This window comes from Eleginops maclovinus, chromosome 10 (assembly GCF_036324505.1).
Source record: "Eleginops maclovinus isolate JMC-PN-2008 ecotype Puerto Natales chromosome 10, JC_Emac_rtc_rv5, whole genome shotgun sequence".
Classification (NCBI taxonomy): Eukaryota; Metazoa; Chordata; class Actinopteri; order Perciformes; family Eleginopidae; genus Eleginops; species Eleginops maclovinus.
In genome coordinates this window covers 17357544-17374570 of record NC_086358.1, presented here as the reverse complement: position 1 = coordinate 17374570, position 17027 = coordinate 17357544, and the positions used below count along the sequence as shown (strand labels likewise).

The 17027-nt window shown below is 40.2% G+C and overlaps 2 protein-coding genes and 2 non-coding genes across 4 annotated transcripts; 2 read left to right on the top strand and 2 right to left on the bottom strand.

The window, feature by feature from the left end:
- Positions 1-1324: 1324 nt before the first annotated feature.
- On the top strand, positions 1325-1396 carry trnam-cau (transfer RNA methionine (anticodon CAU)). The gene has a single exon. It is a non-coding gene; the product is annotated as a tRNA-Met (tRNA).
- Positions 1397-1965: 569 nt separating this feature from the next.
- On the bottom strand, positions 1966-3626 carry mrpl58 (mitochondrial ribosomal protein L58). Its single transcript, XM_063893531.1, has 6 exons — positions 3212-3626; positions 3020-3044; positions 2873-2932; positions 2670-2752; positions 2219-2388; positions 1966-2123 (listed from the first exon to the last, which is right to left on the bottom strand). The coding sequence occupies exons 1-6, from the start codon at positions 3374-3376 to the stop codon at positions 2039-2041; spliced, it is 588 nt and encodes a 195-aa protein (XP_063749601.1). The 5' UTR covers positions 3377-3626; the 3' UTR covers positions 1966-2038.
- trnaq-cug (transfer RNA glutamine (anticodon CUG)) lies at positions 3605-3676 on the bottom strand. Its single transcript has one exon. It is a non-coding gene; the product is annotated as a tRNA-Gln (tRNA).
- A 328-nt stretch (positions 3677-4004) lies between these two features.
- On the top strand, positions 4005-16438 carry daglb (diacylglycerol lipase, beta). Its single transcript, XM_063893530.1, has 15 exons — positions 4005-4773; positions 4871-5022; positions 5508-5682; positions 6511-6778; positions 7666-7788; positions 7907-8034; positions 9108-9234; positions 9374-9457; positions 10150-10227; positions 11042-11122; positions 11310-11437; positions 11798-11866; positions 13707-13779; positions 13867-14120; positions 15336-16438. Exons 1-15 carry the CDS (start codon positions 4679-4681, stop codon positions 15529-15531), a joined length of 2031 nt encoding a protein of 676 aa, XP_063749600.1. The 5' UTR covers positions 4005-4678; the 3' UTR covers positions 15532-16438.
- Positions 16439-17027: the final 589 nt, after the last annotated feature.

The following is a 17027-nucleotide window of genomic DNA, read 5'->3' as shown; positions in this document are numbered from 1 at the left end:
CGTAGGCTGGTGTGACAACAACCACCTCCAGCTCAACATCATCAAGACTAAGGAGCTGGTGGTGGACTTCAGGCGGAGCATGAAAAGGTCTCTAACCCCTATCACCAACAGGGGGGAGGAAGTGGAGGTGATGAACACCTACAAGTTCCTGGGAGTGCAATTGAACAATTAACTGGACTGGAGTGATAACACTGATGCTCTCTTCAGGAAGGGACAGAGCAAGCTGTTCTTCCTGACGGGGCTCAGGTCCTTCAACGTGTGCATGAAGCTGCTGCAGACGTTCTACCAGTCTGTGGGGGCCAATGTGCTCTTCTTTGCCGTGGTGTGCTGGGGGGGGAAACACCAACAAAAGGGATGCTGACAGGCTGAACAAGCTCGTGGGGAAGGCTAGCTCTGTTGTTGGAGTTAAACTGGACAATCTGGAGGAGGTGGCTGAGGGGAGGACGAGGAGGAAACTGGAGAGTATCCTGGATAACCCCTCCCACCCCCTCCATGCAGAGCTAGTGAAGATGAGGAGTACGTTCAGCCACAGACTCATCCCACCTCGGCACATCCCTAAGCGCCTGGGAAACTCCTTTGTGCCTGTAGCCATCAGGCTGCATCACAAGGGGTTAACCATGTGACTCACTGACAATAACCCGGACTACATGCACTATCTTTCTGCACACATACATGTGTATATTTTTTAACAATACTTCCGTTACTTATCTGTATATATATTTATTTTAGTTTTTAGAATTTCCGAATTTTTCATTTTAATTTTAAATTTGTGTTTCATATCCCTGTGTGAACCTGTACTGTTTTTCCTCTTCTCTGTTGCTGCATAAACACTGACATTTCCCCATGGGGATTAATAAAGGTACATCTTAGCTTATAAATGAAGTTATGGTATGAAATAAAATAAACAAAATAAATATATTTAAATCTAACTTTTATAAACATTTAACAAGATATAGTCCTTGATATTGTACTCCAAAGAAGGTGCATTCGCTTCATTTACAGTCAAGGGCAGAACTGGTTTTTGATCACTTCTAATTTGGCTTTGCCTCGTAAACTGTAAACTGTAGTGCAGGTAAACACAGTGGCTATAGCGGACCGCTGCCACAGGGGGCGATATTACACTACAACACTTCCTAAATAAGTAAACTATGCATGTAGCGTACTCACTCAAAGGGCTGCAACTAAATACTATTAGGGATTCACTTCACATATGTCACGAAATAAAAATATTTTCACATCGAGTTTAGATACACAAAATATATATGTCCACACTTGAACAATGTACACCTTTAAATATTGTTTCCCCCATATGTGGTGCCATGGAAGCAGAGTGGCGCAGCGGAAGCGTGCTGGGCCCATAACCCAGAGGTCGATGGATCGAAACCATCCTCTGCTAGCTTTTTTTCTTCATCTCAAATAGTTTGTTCGCGGATTGCCAACAATTACATGGTGCATGACACCAACCGGTATTGTTTCCAACACTTTTTCATCCCAACAAGAAAAGAGGACTGCAAACTTATCTAAAAACTTGGGTAGCGGAATGTCTGAAAAGGCATTGCAGTCAAAAAAGTCCCAGTAAAGAGACTTCATGTCTAAGTTTGGCGTCACAAGGTCTAGGATATGTAAGTGGTTTGAAGTTAGCATTTCTGTGTATGAGGCGTCAATGTAAAGAAACCAATAAAACAAACTAAAAAGCACTGTAAGGAAGTGAACGTCTATGCATTGGACTGCCACAAGATGGCACCATTAGGCTACAATAAAGTCAATCATCAGCTCTGTATTATCTCTCGAAAGAAAATAGCTCACAGATCGGGACCAATTAACAAACGATGTATACAACCTACATGTAGGAAAGCATGGGTGGAAATTATAATATAAAAAACATTTTTAAAAGGACAATTTAAGACACAGTATTGTTTGTGTTCAAAGTCTTCTTCTGCCCAGGAACTACACACATTGGGAACATTAATTCTTCATTATTTTATTACAAGACATATCAGTATTTACAAAAGCGCGGTAGAAATATAAAAGTTCATAATTAGTCAAAATCCACTCGTCTGCTCTTCTTGGTAGCTGAATGGATCTTTTTCTCTTTGAGTCGCTCCTTGTCCCGCCTCTCTAACCTGCACAACACATTTCACATTGAATACATAAATTACATAAATATAGTTATAATCAAAGTGGGTATAAATCACTGTGCTGTACTACTGGGTTATACCTGGCAGCCCTGAGAGCTACATCCTCTGCTGTTGGTTCATGTGGCTTCTCGCTGGCCTCAGCTATGATGGCAGAAATCTTCTGTATGCAATCAGAGAGGTTTCTGTGCTGACTCCTGCTCAGCTCTGAGGTCACCAGCAGCTGCCCGGCCTTATTGATGCGGTTTTGGTTCTGTACCACAACGCAGAAAAATGTGTGCAGTTGGTTTGGATAACAGGGTGAAATTAGAGTTTCAGAGGTAATTCAAATATTATTTAACTGCTTTTGGTTAAGAATGTAAAGATCCCTTAGGAAAAATACTTCCACTAATGTCCTGATATTCTCAGAGGGACTTTCTTCCACTTAGGTGTAAATGTAAAATGCATAATCTTTTTTTTGTGAACTTCAATAATAGAACAGTTTGCAAAGCTGTCAAACTGCGATCAACAACTCCACAGCATTTGAAAACAAACCTTTTCAAAGATTTTCTGTCGAACATCTTCTGGGATCCAGTCTGCTGTTTGCACATGGAATCGGACCTCTGCTTTTGTGCTGACTGGATTGAGATGTGAACACACAAAGGATGATAATGTGAATGATTGAAAAGGTTCAGTGGCAAGTGGCAGGAATAACTTGTCTTATATTTCGAATAATGAGGTTTGAGGACTTTGAGGACCTTTATTTACATTCTGACCACCAGGCCCACTGCTTCTGCTGTAGGATACCTTCAGGCGTTCTGAGAAGAAATGTATTGTTGAAAAACACAATAACAAAAAAAAACACTTTCTTATTCTGCTGACTGAAAATATATTAGTATATTTACCCACTGGAATATGCACTGGGGAATCCTGCAAAAGTAAAAATTAAAGAAATGTATTGCTTTGCTGTGAATTCAGAATACAATCCCAGTGTACTGTTAAAGACTTCATATGGCTATAATAAAGTAGCCTACATTAACCGTTTCATCAATTTGGAGTAGCAATCCTCATAATAAGTATAGTGGTATTAAACTGACCTCTGTGGTGTCTGTTCCTCTGGTCCCGTAAGCAACACGCAGGTGTAAAGTGTTGTTAATGTCTCTTAATACGACATCCCTCAGTTTTATATGGTGTGGAATCATGTTTGCTCCTTCACTACGACAGAGAAAATAACACCAACTTCGTGCTATGGGCGCCGCCATGTTGGACTGATTTCGTAACAGCAAGTGAACTGGTATTCGTCAATGTAGCCATGAATGTATTAGGACGAGCTAGCTGCTGCTGCTGCTGCTAAGCTACAGAGCAGTTTTATATGTAGGTATTTCATGCTTCCGAGTAGCAACAATATGTATAGGTATATAAAAATAGAAACACACTGTAGTTTACGTAACGTTTCAAGAGTATGTTCAACAGAAAATAATCATAAAGTTAGGTTCTACCGAGATTTGAACTCGGATCGCTGGATTCAGAGTCCAGAGTGCTAACCATTACACCATAGAACCACATGTGACAGCTCTTCACATGTTTCAATATGAATATTGGTATTTAGCTTATTATTAGCTTATTATCGTATTTATTTTTATTATTTTAATTATACTGTTTTTGTTTGAGGCATAATCAACAGCTTATGTTAATCAGACTATTTAGAATAAAAAGCTAAAGTAAAAATATAACGTGAAAATACTGTTACCCTTACAATAATTGTTACAACTATCGGGATATTTCCAGTGTTCTACTATTCAAATCTGCCATCTGTCGAACTCAATTTAAGTATAAACTCTCTCCTGCTTTAAATATTAGGAGGAAAAAATCCCGGAACTATTGTGCGGTGGCCTCTGTGGGAATAGGGTAACACCAGCGGACGGACATGGCTTGTATTCGTTTTCAAAACAAACCACCTTTCTACATTTAGATAGGTTTACTTCACATTCTGTGGTTAGTTGCGAAGGTTAGTTATAAAGCAATATCTTGATATATTACTTGCTGAATAATGGTAGTGTTTGCCATTCAGGATTACGCTTGCTATTATTTTCAAGGAAAAGCTTTAGAGTATTTTTAGCTAACGCGCACGATAGCTAACCCGTAACGCAAAGATAACGATTCTGCTAGCTGTCGTTAACCGCATTAGCAGCCTTATCTATTGTCATTAAAGCTATATGTTGTAAGGTCGCAAAACGCAATACAGTATCTGACGTCAACATTTTACAGTAGACGTTAATTCAGGATACATTTTGTAACGTTAGCAGACACCTGCATCTGCTCAAATAATCATCTTAACGTTAGCTTCTAGCGAGCTAACAACGTTTGACGGATAGCTGTCATTTTGGCTGTTAAGCAACATGGGAAAGTCACGTTAGGATGTGACAACAAAGGGCAACGCTTGTTGATCACCTTGTGTCATGCGTGACTTGGAGTTTGCATTGCTCAAGAGGTTCATACCCACTCTATAGTGGCTAAAACGTCAGTTAACATCAGTGAGATATTTGGCCTTGTATAGCTGCAAAATGCCTGGAATGGTGGTGTTTGGTCGGCGGTGGGGGATCGCCAGCGATGACCTAGTTTTCCCCGGATCCTTTGAGATGTTCGTCCGTGCAATTTGGTAAGTTGTTTCCCCTCCTGACGTCTTACTAGTCAGACATCATAATACTATGCACTGAGCCTGCTCTTGTCATTCTCTGCTGCCCTTTCCTCCTTAGGTGGATTGGCACCATGATCCTGTTCACCTATCACAAGGGTAACCTTGATTGTAACGGTGGAGGAGTCCTGCACACCTATCTGGTTGGACTGCTGGTTGTGCTGGCACTCATCATCCTTTCACTATGTGCTACTGTTTACGTCAGTGCCCAAGGTAAATCAATTTGTATTTATTTTCTACCTTAAAAGTCAATGAGCTTACACTATATAGATCAGCAACAAGTTCCACATAAATCCCAGCAACACAATGCTTTCAAATAGTTTTGAATTCAGCAGAATTGAGATTTAAAAACTGGTTATTCTGTAACACAGTTTCTGGCTACACACCGAAAAGGTATAGGAAACGGATGGGAAAGAATGTGAGAAGTGTCATTCCTTTTAGTCCACATATTGACACAAGTGCCATCCTTGATATTAAACGGATATAGACTTGCAAAAGGTTTAACTGTCAGAAAACTGTTGAAATAAAGGAAGGAGCCACCTCTGCCTCTTGCTTCAGGGCACTCTGATGAAACCTTAATGGGACAAATTATTAGTTTACCGTCATTCTTTGCATCATCAAAATCTTCCTCCACATGTTCAAAGTCCAGATGCATATCCTTTTGTTAATAACACAGATATCTATGATTGTTTTCTAAGGAACCATTACAAACCCTGGCCCACGGCGCTCCATCCCTGCACTGATTTACCTGCGAGCGATCCTGTACCTCCCTGAGCTGGTGTGGGCGTGTCTGGGAGCCATGTGGGTGTCCGAAAACAGCAAAGGCTGCGATCCAGCCACAGTGGGGGCTGTCATCACAGCAGTGATAGCCAGGTAGGTGGTTTAGGGTTATCATTTCAGAGGTGTTTTGATTCAGCATCTTTCAGGATTCTTTCAATTTGATGTAGTGGTGATTTGTCTTCATTCTAAAAACAAATCAAACAAAAAACAAACTTAAAAAATCTAACTGCCACTGAGGCACCAGGTAAGGCAAGAACTTAGTTTTGCAGTTTATTGTCTTTTCAACAATCTAAAAGTACAATATTAAATGGCTTTCCCTCCTTGCTTGCCCTGTGTCTTGCTGAAGCTTCCTTCAAAATAAAATCACAACATGGTTCAAATTAACCAAAATAATGATAAAATTATTATATACAAAACAGCAAGAGTAAAAGTGTTTAACTATTAAATAATACAAAACAATTAATAGCTCTAACAATTGCTAGAATATTTTGTTTCAACCATTATGATTTTGGATATGCTTTGTCTGAATATACTCTAAAATGAGTGCCCAGTCTGCTGTGAGTGGTTAGCATGCTGGCTCTGTTGTGATTGGTCAACTGCTTAAAGATGTCCCGCCCCTTAGCCTATCATTTACAATATATTAGAGCGCTAGCCAATAGAAACACAAGTGTTACACACTGATATTACTATGTTACAGAAGTAAACATAGGAGTACAATGGAGGCGTGTCATGCAGGGGGGAGTGTGTGGGAGAGAAACTCCCCCTGGAGGGAACACTGCTTTTGCAGACCATTTACATGCACTAAAACCTATATGACACTACAGGAAAGGGAAAACCCCCAAAAAGCATAACAGGGCCCCTTTTTAATATGTATAGCAGTCAAAAAAAAAGTGATAACATACATTGTTTTCTGTGTCACAGCTGGATCATCCTGCTGTTCACCGGGTTGGGCGTTGTGTTTGTGTTTGACCCGCTGGGAGACCCCCGTCGTCAGCCCTCGACCATGGAGCCGCTGGGAGTCAGAGACCAGCAGAGCAACGAGGGCACGCAGTTCCTGTCCACAGCTCGCTCCCTGGCCGTCAAGGTGTGGGAGAGCCGGCTGCGGCTCCTGTGCTGCTGCCTGCCACAGGATGAGAGCCACCGGGCGGCGTTCTCCAGCATCGCTCAGCTCGTCGGGGGATTCTTCTCTGTAAGAAAACACTTCTCACTCTTGTCTGTGCTGTTGTTTAACTCTGGGAAAACATATTGAGTTCTCTGAGGAAAGAAAGGACAGATATGTTTATCTGAGTGAGGAGGTGTGACCCCTTTGCTAGGTATGAACACATTATTTTATAACACTGGGATTGATTCATTAAAAAAGCACAATTAGTGATGATTGGAACAGAATAGAAACTGAAATTGAAAGGTTTATTTATAGAATTTGCTTTCTATTTAAGAAATACTTTTGAATACATCACTTTTCTTTGAAAACACCATAGAGTAGCTTATTCAAATGCTGACGGTTATATTTGTCCTAAGTATATTTACAATGCTGGTGATTATAGTACTTCATTAGCTGCAGAGAAACTGCTCAGCTTTTCATCAATTCTGTGTTTGGTGACCCATCTTTATAGCTAGCGTCATTGGTCGTAAATATCCCATAAACCAGAAAACAAGCCTCTTAAGCCTCTTCAAAGTCCTCCTCCCTACTCCTTATAGTTATTAACCTTAGGAGCTCTCTTAAGATGCTTTGTGAATACCTTTACTAGGATTTTGTCTTAACTCTCAGGGAACATCCCTAAATAACCTGGTAATACTAATCATTTTCGAAACATTGAATCATTTGGAGCAACTTTTTTTACTAGGAGCTTTATGAGTGGGGCCCGTGGAGCTTAGTGGGTTAGAGGCAAACTGCATCAGAATACAACAAGAAAGACTAAAGCGATGGGTTGTTAAATACAGACACTGTGTAGTGGTGTGATGGTGCTACAGAACCAATAGTGAGATCATTTCTATGTGTGTGTGTGTGTGTGTGTGTGTGTGTGTGTGTGTGTGTGTGTGTGTGTGTGTGTGTGTGTGTGTGTGTGTGTGTGTCAGGACACAGACCTGGTCCCCAGTGACATCGCTGCTGGTTTGGCTCTGCTGCACCAGGAGCAGGATAAGATGGAGCAGAGCAGAGACCCCGACATTGTGGTGGATCACAGCCCCTCGTCTCCCATTGTATGTCTGACCGTCATGTAGATACAGCAGCACAAGGAGTCGGAAATCATTAGTGTTTTATTGTGCAAGTCTCTTTTAATAATGTCCTTGTTTGTTGACTATCTTTTATCCTTCATAGGGAGAGGATTTGGAGACGGAGCTGGAGAAAGCAGCTCACTGTATGCAGTTTGCTGCTGCTGCCTATGGCTGGCCCCTGTACATCTACTCCAACCCCCTCACCGGGCCCTGCAAACTGAGTGGAGACTGGTGAGATGTGTAGACTAAATTATATCTCCTCTTTTCTGAGATTAATGTATTTATCTGCATGTTCCTTGTTGAAATAAATACACAAATGACTATACTTATCAGAGTCAGTGGGACCTCTGACACGTCAGAGAGGTAGCCAGGTTAGGTTAAAGGACATGTGTGTAGCAGTTATTTTCACCTAGCCGTCAATCATTTAGTCTCAGAGTTTGGTTTGTCCTCTCCGGGCTACTGTACTAACATGCCTGTGCAAAAAGAAGAAGAATAAGAAAATGAAGAAAGCCCGCCCCTGATGTAGATTCAAAGGAATGATTTTAATGTTGTGTCCTCATGGCTTCAAGCAGATAGAAGACAGATAACACTTCAACAAATCAGGTATCACTATATTTTACCATTGTGATGTTTCATTGTTTTAAAAAAAATGGGCATATAAAATAAATGTGATTACTCCTTTATTGCGTGTAGCTTCTTGTAATATCGCTGAAGGATTTCCAGCACTGATCATTGGGGTTGTTGCACAAAAACGATTAGCTTCCTGTTCACCCTTGTTTTCTCCTCAGCTTAGAGAGCTACGTAACTTCAGGTTTAAATACCATTGCAGAATCCGGCTCAAAGTTTAAATATTAAACATTAAAAGAAAATCTTGTCTATTGTTACCAATGTTTGTATTCTATGACTGCCTCGCCTAAATGTATCATGCTGCTTTCCTCCACCAAAGCAGAAGCTAATGAAAACACACCAGGTGATTATACACCAATGAAAATATAGTTGTCATTTTACTATTACATTTCTGCAAAATAATTCACAAATAAGCATTCTCTGCTCCAAAAAGGTTAAGTGACACCTAATATTGTCCCAGATGTAGAAATCTACATTTCAGAGTCAGAGGAAAACTACATTTATTGATCACATTGAAATTAAAAGTGGTGTGTGTGTGTGTGTGTGTGTGTGTGTGTGTGTGTGTGTGTGTGTGTGTGTGTGTGTGTGTGTGTGTGTGTGTGTGTGTGTGTGTGTGTGTGTGTGTGTGTGTGTGTGTGTGTGTGTGTGTGTGTGTGTGTGTGTGTGTGTGTGATCAGCTGTAGAAGCCGTGCGGTCGAGTATGACATCGTTGGAGGAGACCACCTCGGCTGCCACTTTTCCTCCATCCTGCAGAGCACAGGTCTACAGTACAGAGACTTCATCTACGTCAGCTTCCACAACCAGGTAGGTATTTCCCATGTTCCCCTGTCAGCCAAACACATCTGCATTCATAGTTTCCCTCAGTTGGATTCTTTTAAGGTCATCCACTCCTATCCAACAGTCTCAGCGATGTAAAGCGTCATTTGAAATCCTTTCATTGCAGATCTTTGAGATCCCGTTCTATGTGGCTCTGGATCATAAGAGAGAGGCTGTTCTGGTGGCTGTCCGGGGAACACTGTCGCTGAAGGTGAGTTTGGACGCCCAAATACTACTTTGTTTGATAAATTGAAGATAAAAGAAAATCATTTGTGTTTCAAGTTCTTGCTAATATATTATATTGTTATTTTTTATTGTTGTGTTTCAAACATAGTGTGGTAGATGTTTGGTTTTCACGTTCTCCTTTCAATTTGTTATTACGGATAAAAAATGTATACCTAATATATAAATTGGACATGTCCGTGTGTGTATGTGAATAAAGTTGCATTAAAGTTTAGTCTTAGTTTACAGTCTGTCTGTACAACTAATGCTGTTACCCTCCCATTTCCCATTAATGTCAGAATCACTTCCCCATTTGAACAGATGGTACTGTAAGTGACAGAGCTGGGTTAAAGGCCACAGATTAATATAGGTGATAGTTGTCTATTTCTGATTGGATGTAATCGTTCATCTAAAAATAGGGCATATAGATAAAAAAAACCCTCCAGGTGGTAAGTTAGTAATGCATGAGAGTGTTAACACATGTCTCCACTCCATAACAGTAAAAGTAATTATTGATTTGATTGGGGAATGTTATAGTCTTTCTGCTTGTGTTCGTCTGAGACTTAAACATTTGTTATTACATTTAAATTGAGTCCATCCACATATTGACTTTGAATTATGCCTTTGACATAAGGTCTGAGACAGATATCTTGCTAATTTCCCTCCATGTCTGTCCTGCAGGATGTGCTGACAGACCTGTCTGCTGAATGTGAGAACCTGCCTATAGAGGGAGTGCTGGGAGCCTGCTACGCTCACAAGGTGAATGACATTTAAACCACTCTCCATCTGTTCTCAGTACCAGCTTTTAATGTGCAAGATGTGTTTTAAACAGACACTGACAAAGAGTTGATATCACACACTCTTGGTTCTGGTGCTTGGATAACTGGCAATAGATTTGAATCATAAAAAAACAAGTAAGAAATAGTAATTGGTTTTAGCAGTAACTCCTCTGTTCCCGTTAATTATGTACGACAACATTTTAATTTTTTTGTAAATATCTTTATTGATTTTCACAGGTTTTTTTACAAAGGAAGTGATACAGAGCATGTACATTTGGTTCCAAATCAAGTAATGATATATACACAATAACATACCTAGGAATCCAATCTGTTTCTTTATCAAGTGGATCTTGTAAGGAGTCATGGAAGTGTACGGCAACATTTTAAACTAGTGGGCACTGTTGTTTAAAGCAAACTGAGATGTAATGCTATCACCATTGCTAGGTTTGCCAAGACTCAACAACGATTCAGCTTTTTGGAAAGATATGGAAAGAACTATGCTAGCATTAATGATAAGAACTTCATTCATAAGCTGTCTTTGGCTCTGTCTGCTGTACAAATGAACAAATGAAAATGTCCCCTCTGCTGGACGAATAAAGGTATCCTGATTCTGATTCAGGGTATTAATCCAGACTGAATTTTTTATTTGGATTTTTCTTATGTTGTCATGCATGGTGGTTCATTTTATTTTCTTATATCATTTCATACTGTTTTGCAAAGCAATGTGTCCTAGGAGCAATACAGGTTTCATTGATTCACTTCAGTAGAGATTAATGCCGCTCTGTCCCCTGCAGGGAATGTGTCAAGCGGCAGGCTACATCTACAAGAAGCTGGTCAATGATGGCATCCTGAACCAGGCCTTCTCCATAGCACCGGTAAGAAGGGGAACTGAGGTTGGAAACTACATTCCAGCCGCTGAATGCATCATTATATCTCCTTAATTCCTAATTGGAAGGAATCAGATTTGATCTTTGGGACCGGTTCAGAGGGAGAACCTATGAACTTTTCAGACATAATAGATCATGAATAATCCTCTGTGTTTCCGTGTGACTGTGCTTTTAGGAATACAAACTGGTCATCACTGGTCACAGTCTGGGTGCTGGCACAGCGTCACTGCTGGCTATCCTCTTGCGCAATTCCTTCCCCACCCTGCAGTGCTACTCCTTCTCTCCACCAGGGGGCCTCCTGAGGTAAGGAACACTATTCAGTAACCATGGCAGCAACAGTTTGACAAACAGCTGACAGCCCATAAAACTGGGCTGGTCCCCCTGGCTTTGAATGGTTACTCAATTCTGAGTCATTACAGTTAGGAAATCTTGTAAACGGCCACAGGACAGGAGATTAAGATGTCTTTTTTTCCATTGACATGTATTCTTTAGATAAAGAAAAATAAATTGGAAGTTTTCAGGGAAATTTCAGTCCTTGTTGTTTAACTTTGGTTTGACTGGTCTGATTTTAAATAAGTCTTTTTTCACGTAGAGAACAATCTCTGCTTTTAAAAGTGTGACTAATCTAACTCCGTTTTCTGCTCTGTGTTTTCTGTTATGCAGCAAAGCCTTAGCTGATTACTCCAAGGACTTTGTGGTGTCTGTTGTGCTGGGAAAGGATCTGGTTCCCAGGTGACTAATGGCTATTTTCTACTTCTTAACCTTAAGAACATATTGTTTAACCACATTTGCAATTTATAAAACATATACATTGATGCTGGTTAGATCGTTGTAGCAGTTTTGTATATATTGACCTTATTTCCAGTGGATCCCTGGAGGTAAATACATGACATGTTTGCGTGTTAGCAGCACTGCAGAATCATTCCAAAAGCCAATGTGAATGTGTGGTGATGACTATTCCAGTACTATGTTACAGAGCCTCTATATTTGGCGCTGCCCTGTAATTATAGTCACAGAGCAACTCACACACTCCTTATTTAAATGTTTATTTCATTATGTTTTTAGTTGTATGTCTCTGTGTCCATCTGCCAGTTCTCAGAAACGCCTGGAGGGAATTACTTAAAATTTGAAACTTTCCCTTGGACTTAAGGAGGAACTGATTTATATTTTACTGGTGGAAAGTCCAGGGGCCTCATTTATAAAGCTTTGCGTAGGGGTAGCGTGAAAAGATGGTGTACGTACGTACAAACGAAGTAAATACGCAAAAAATATTCTGATTTATAAAACCCTGCGCACGCACGTCCTACGCCGGTTTCCCTTTATAAATCACAATCAATTTGAAATGCGGCGCAGCTTTTGCGGACTTCACGTAACGCCCATAATTGCCTACAAATAGTCAAAGAAACGCCCCGTATGAATATTCATTCAGACTGACTGCCTGATGACAATCGCAGGAAATGCCGACAGAACAGCTAAAAAAACCGAGTTCGATTTTGGTTCTTATTGGGGGGGTGCAGACAAGTTAATCATATTGTTTGGTGGACGCAGTTTGAAGATAACGAAGAGCTGCACCATGTGGAGCTCTCTGTGAACGCTGCTGCCTCAGAAAGTCAGATCGTCAACAAAATAAATAAATATGCAGTCCGAAAAAGTTAATGGCAATATACACACAGCCTCACACAGGAAGAGTGTGTGTGTGCCACAGGCTAGGGGCAGGGGACCCCGCACTCCCTTGAGAAGCTGTCAGAAATGATCGGGGAATCCCTACGGAGTCATGACTGGGAGGGAGAGGGGGGTTACACCTGTGCGTCTGGCACTCAAATGTAACTCTTCTTTCCTTTTCAGAAATGATATTAAACCAAGTACAATCTAGCTGGGTTTGCACATGTACAAACAGCTGGGACTTTGTTTACAAAAGAGATTTCTGTTTATCTGGTGGTTTGTGTTCCGGCTGTTGATCAGCTGTGCGCAGCGTCTCACCCCCCCCAGAAGCAACTCAGTTAAAGCAAATAAACAAAGTTCTAAAATGCTTAACAATTTAAACACATTTTCAAACATTGTTACTGTATATAGTAAAACCATGCACTCGTAACCAAAACGGGGGTAGGTTTAAACGTAGTTCTGTCTTTCTGTTTACCGCATCATGAGAATACATTTCAATACATGTATGAGAACATATTAAATAGGGGGTTTCAATAACATATTAGTATTTATTTATTTCTCAAAGTTGTGTTTTTGTGTGCACTCCGGAGTCTGAAATAGGCGTTTGTCCATTTTTGCAAATTAATTCTTCATATATGATAGATGACAGGTAATATTTCGATGGTATATTTTCACATGTTTCTCTTCATTCTTCCTTCTGCCAACGGTCTCTTTTTTGTGCGTACGCATGGGTCAGAGTGTCCGTGGAGGACCGCACATTTCTCCTCAAGTTTGTTTTTTATAAATCGCTTAAAAAGTGGCGTACAGCACATTTATAAATGAGGCCCAATTGTCTGTGATTCTCGGGAGTTAATCAAGAATTCATATGCCTCTTTCACACCATTTTTAAATTATTGTTCTTTTTGTACAGATTGAGCCTTCCCAATATGCAGGATCTGAAGAGAAAGATTCTTAAAATAGTTTCAAACTGCAATAAGCCCAAGGTAAGAACCATTCAAAGCCCTGAATTGAGCGCTGAATGTCTCTTAGGTCACGTCAGTCTTTTAAAATAGTTCCTGTGTGTGTTTCAGTACCGCATCCTGCTGCAGGGGTGTTGGTACGAGGTCTTCGGAGGAGACCCAGATGACTTCCCTACAGAGATGGACAACAGGAGGGAGGAGGAGCTCAGCCAGCCACTGTTGGGGGAGGAGTCACTGATGATTCACCACTCATCATCCTATCAGAGCCTGGCGTCAGATGAGTCACCTGCTCATACTGCTACCCACTTACCTCTCTTCCTGCCTGGACGCATTCTGCACATTACAGAAGATGGGCCGTCACGGAGGTTTGTCTAGAAGTATTTTAACTTCCCCAGATCTAACCTCAGCAGAGTGGTGCCGGGATGACATGTTCGTAGGTCAACCACTAAAGTTAGCTTCAAACTGGTTCCCTTTAGAAAAAGCACATAGGATTTTTCTATAATATTTTGGAAAAGACGTTGAAAATAAGTTCTTTGGCAAACACACCCTTATGATAATCAAGCGTTTTTTGATGTTGATGAGTATAATATTGCCATTTAAAAAATAATCTCCCCTTTTTAAGTCATGATGAACTTTAAAAAATGGGGTATTTATCGTAGATCAAAACGTCAACATCTCCTAAGTTTGTGAATACCAGTTTGTTTTGCAAGGAATCTTACCAACATCTTTTTTAAAAGCCTATGACTTTGGGTAATAGTGCAATAATACCAACTTATTGCAGGTTTTATATCACGCAGCACTCTGTACAGCTAATAAATAGTAATACATGTTTGGGTGTTCACTTGTGGTGATCCGGAATATTGAAAGCTTAAATACCTTTTACTACACATATTAGTTGAATACTTGATTCTAATTGGTCAATTCAGTCATGTTAGAGGTTATTTATACTCGATAACACACCGCTGCTAGGCATAACAGCTTCAGTTCCAGCCGTTGTTGCACCGTAGAACAGGTTATTTTTCTGAGCCGAAGTAGTACGATCATTTAAAGTCAACTAAAACAATTTAACTCAATATTGTGATTCAAGTTGTTTGTTTATTTGGTGTGAGGCCATTTAATATGTGAAGTGTGATAATGTGCACTGAGGCGATCATTATTGGAAAAAGAACACCCTTTAGGCTGATCAAGCTCCATGACCACCCTGTCAGGTGTTCTTTTTTCAATAATGACCGCCTCGCTGCACATGATCCCTTACTTAATTTACAAGCTGGCTCTATAAAGGGTATAAATTATTACAGCTGTAAATGATTAATTACGCTGCTTTCAGTACACGCATCAACACATAACTTATTTTCTTCTGCTGAGTCCTTAGCATATTTCATTTCTTCAAATTAAGTAGACCATCATTTTGTAAGATATGATAACTCATGGACAATACAATCACTCTAAATTAACATACTGCACTACCTCACTACCAGAAGTGTATCAGTGTTGGGTGGAACGATGCCCAAGACTCTTTGCAATGCAAAATATGTGTTTTGATTTGCCTCTTAAATTCTTGTCTCTCTCTTTTTCCTCAGATCCTGTTTTTCCCAGGTCCGGTACCATGCAGACTGGTCCCATGAAATGTCATTTAGGAGTATTTTGATCAGTCCCAGGATGCTGTCAGATCACATGCCCGATGCCATGCTCCGAGCACTCAACAGTCTGACCCGGGACAGGCCCTTCTCCCTGTGCCCGTCGTCTTTAAACAACACCAATCAGAACACTGTGTGAAACGTGACATAGAGACTGAGCTCCCAGACTTTACAATACTTTAAACCCACTTCAGTTTTTTATGTTTTCTTCCATGCTTCAAATACTTTCTTGCTTTTCAGTTGCATCTTGTCTGCAGGCTTGTTTTTGAAGCCCCCTTTTCTCCAAAAGACATTTGAAAAATGGATTGTTATGGTAACGGAATACTTAAAACCATAGGGGTTGACCTGCTGTGAGCTTCATGAACGAACAAGTACTTTGTTGAATTGCACTTTTAATTGTTTATTTCCATTTGTTTTATTTCAAATATATGAGTTTTTCTTTGAGCTACTTTATGCCATGATCTTTGAATGTGCGTTGTGTACAATATTTGCCAGTGCTGCAGTTTTAATGTAATGTCTGTCCTACATTTTATGTTTGTGTTAGTAGTAGGACTCCTCCAGGGCAACTGTAAGAGTCACATGCTGTCTTCCAAATCTTTGGAGAGCAGTCTGATCTGGGATGTGAGGATAAGGGTAACTTTTACCCTGGACTAGAGCATTACCTCCTCATTGTATAGTAACTGTGGTTGGTATGTGTTGTGTTTAATGTCTCGAAACATCAGGGTGATCAGTGCCTATGCATCACAGAAAATGTGTCAACAGAATTGCTTTACTGAAAAAGACAGAGGTGAGTGTTTACAATAAGTTCTGTTCTGCATTCACTACATTGCAGTTTCAATAGTGCATGATGTACGACAGAAAATAATCAATGTAAGAGGTAGAATGATTGTACATTATTTGAGAACCTGTTTACTTGCCGTGGATACTACATATGTTTTTCAGGTATTGTATAATACAGTTTTAATCAACTGATGCCTGCATAACAATTTCCCTTCACATTCAATTGAATTGGACTTCTTGATATAAATTAAAACTCTTGTGAAGCACCCCTTGCATCCTTTGAGTTGTTTTAATCGGTGAAATACAAGCAGTTCCTAATCCAGCATTGGGAATTGTGGTTGAACTGAAAGCCATATAAGTCAATGAGAGGGAGTGTAAATATTTCTGAAATGTCTCTAAAGAATACCACTAGAACTATCATCAGTTTTGACTATTCTTCATCAGCTCTGTTTAGCATGTGACGTAACGCGACGTCCCGTCAACAACTCATGACCTCTTCAAGTGATGCTCGGAAGCTCCCACTTCCGAACTCGGACACGGTGAATTCCAGTCCTGACAGAATGTAAAATATCAAAGTCTGCTCAACAACATATTTCTACTTTTTAAAAAAATAAAGAAATATGTAAGAAAAGATATGGCACGCCTGCACAACTAGGCTCCTTGGTTCGCACCGCAACTTTAAAATGAAAGGGGAAATGTCCAGTCAACCAGGGACATTAATTTGCGTTTGAAATAAATATGACAAAAGGGGAACATTACATTATTAAGAAAACATCACCTGACGTTACCCTTACGTCAGTAAATGAACATAGTTACAAATAAGCCGTTTAGATTTTATATTCAATGTTAGATAGG

Excerpts from the sequence above, each read along its gene's own strand:
- mrpl58 (XM_063893531.1), bottom strand. The coding sequence starts at position 3,376 with ATGGCGGCGCCCATAGCACGAAGTTGGTGTTATTTTCTCTGTCGTAGT. Across the intron at positions 3,045-3,211 it reads GAGGAACAGACACCACAGAG|GATTCCCCAGTGCATATTCC; the intron begins GTCAGTTTAATA and ends TTACTTTTGCAG. Across the intron at positions 2,933-3,019 it reads CCCAGTGCATATTCCAGTGG|AACGCCTGAAGGTATCCTAC; the intron begins GTAAATATACTA and ends ATTTCTTCTCAG.
- daglb (XM_063893530.1), top strand. The coding sequence starts at position 4,679 with ATGCCTGGAATGGTGGTGTTTGGTCGGCGGTGGGGGATCGCCAGCGAT. Across the intron at positions 11,123-11,309 it reads AGGCCTTCTCCATAGCACCG|GAATACAAACTGGTCATCAC; the intron begins GTAAGAAGGGGA and ends CTGTGCTTTTAG. Across the intron at positions 11,867-13,706 it reads GGAAAGGATCTGGTTCCCAG|ATTGAGCCTTCCCAATATGC; the intron begins GTGACTAATGGC and ends CTTTTTGTACAG.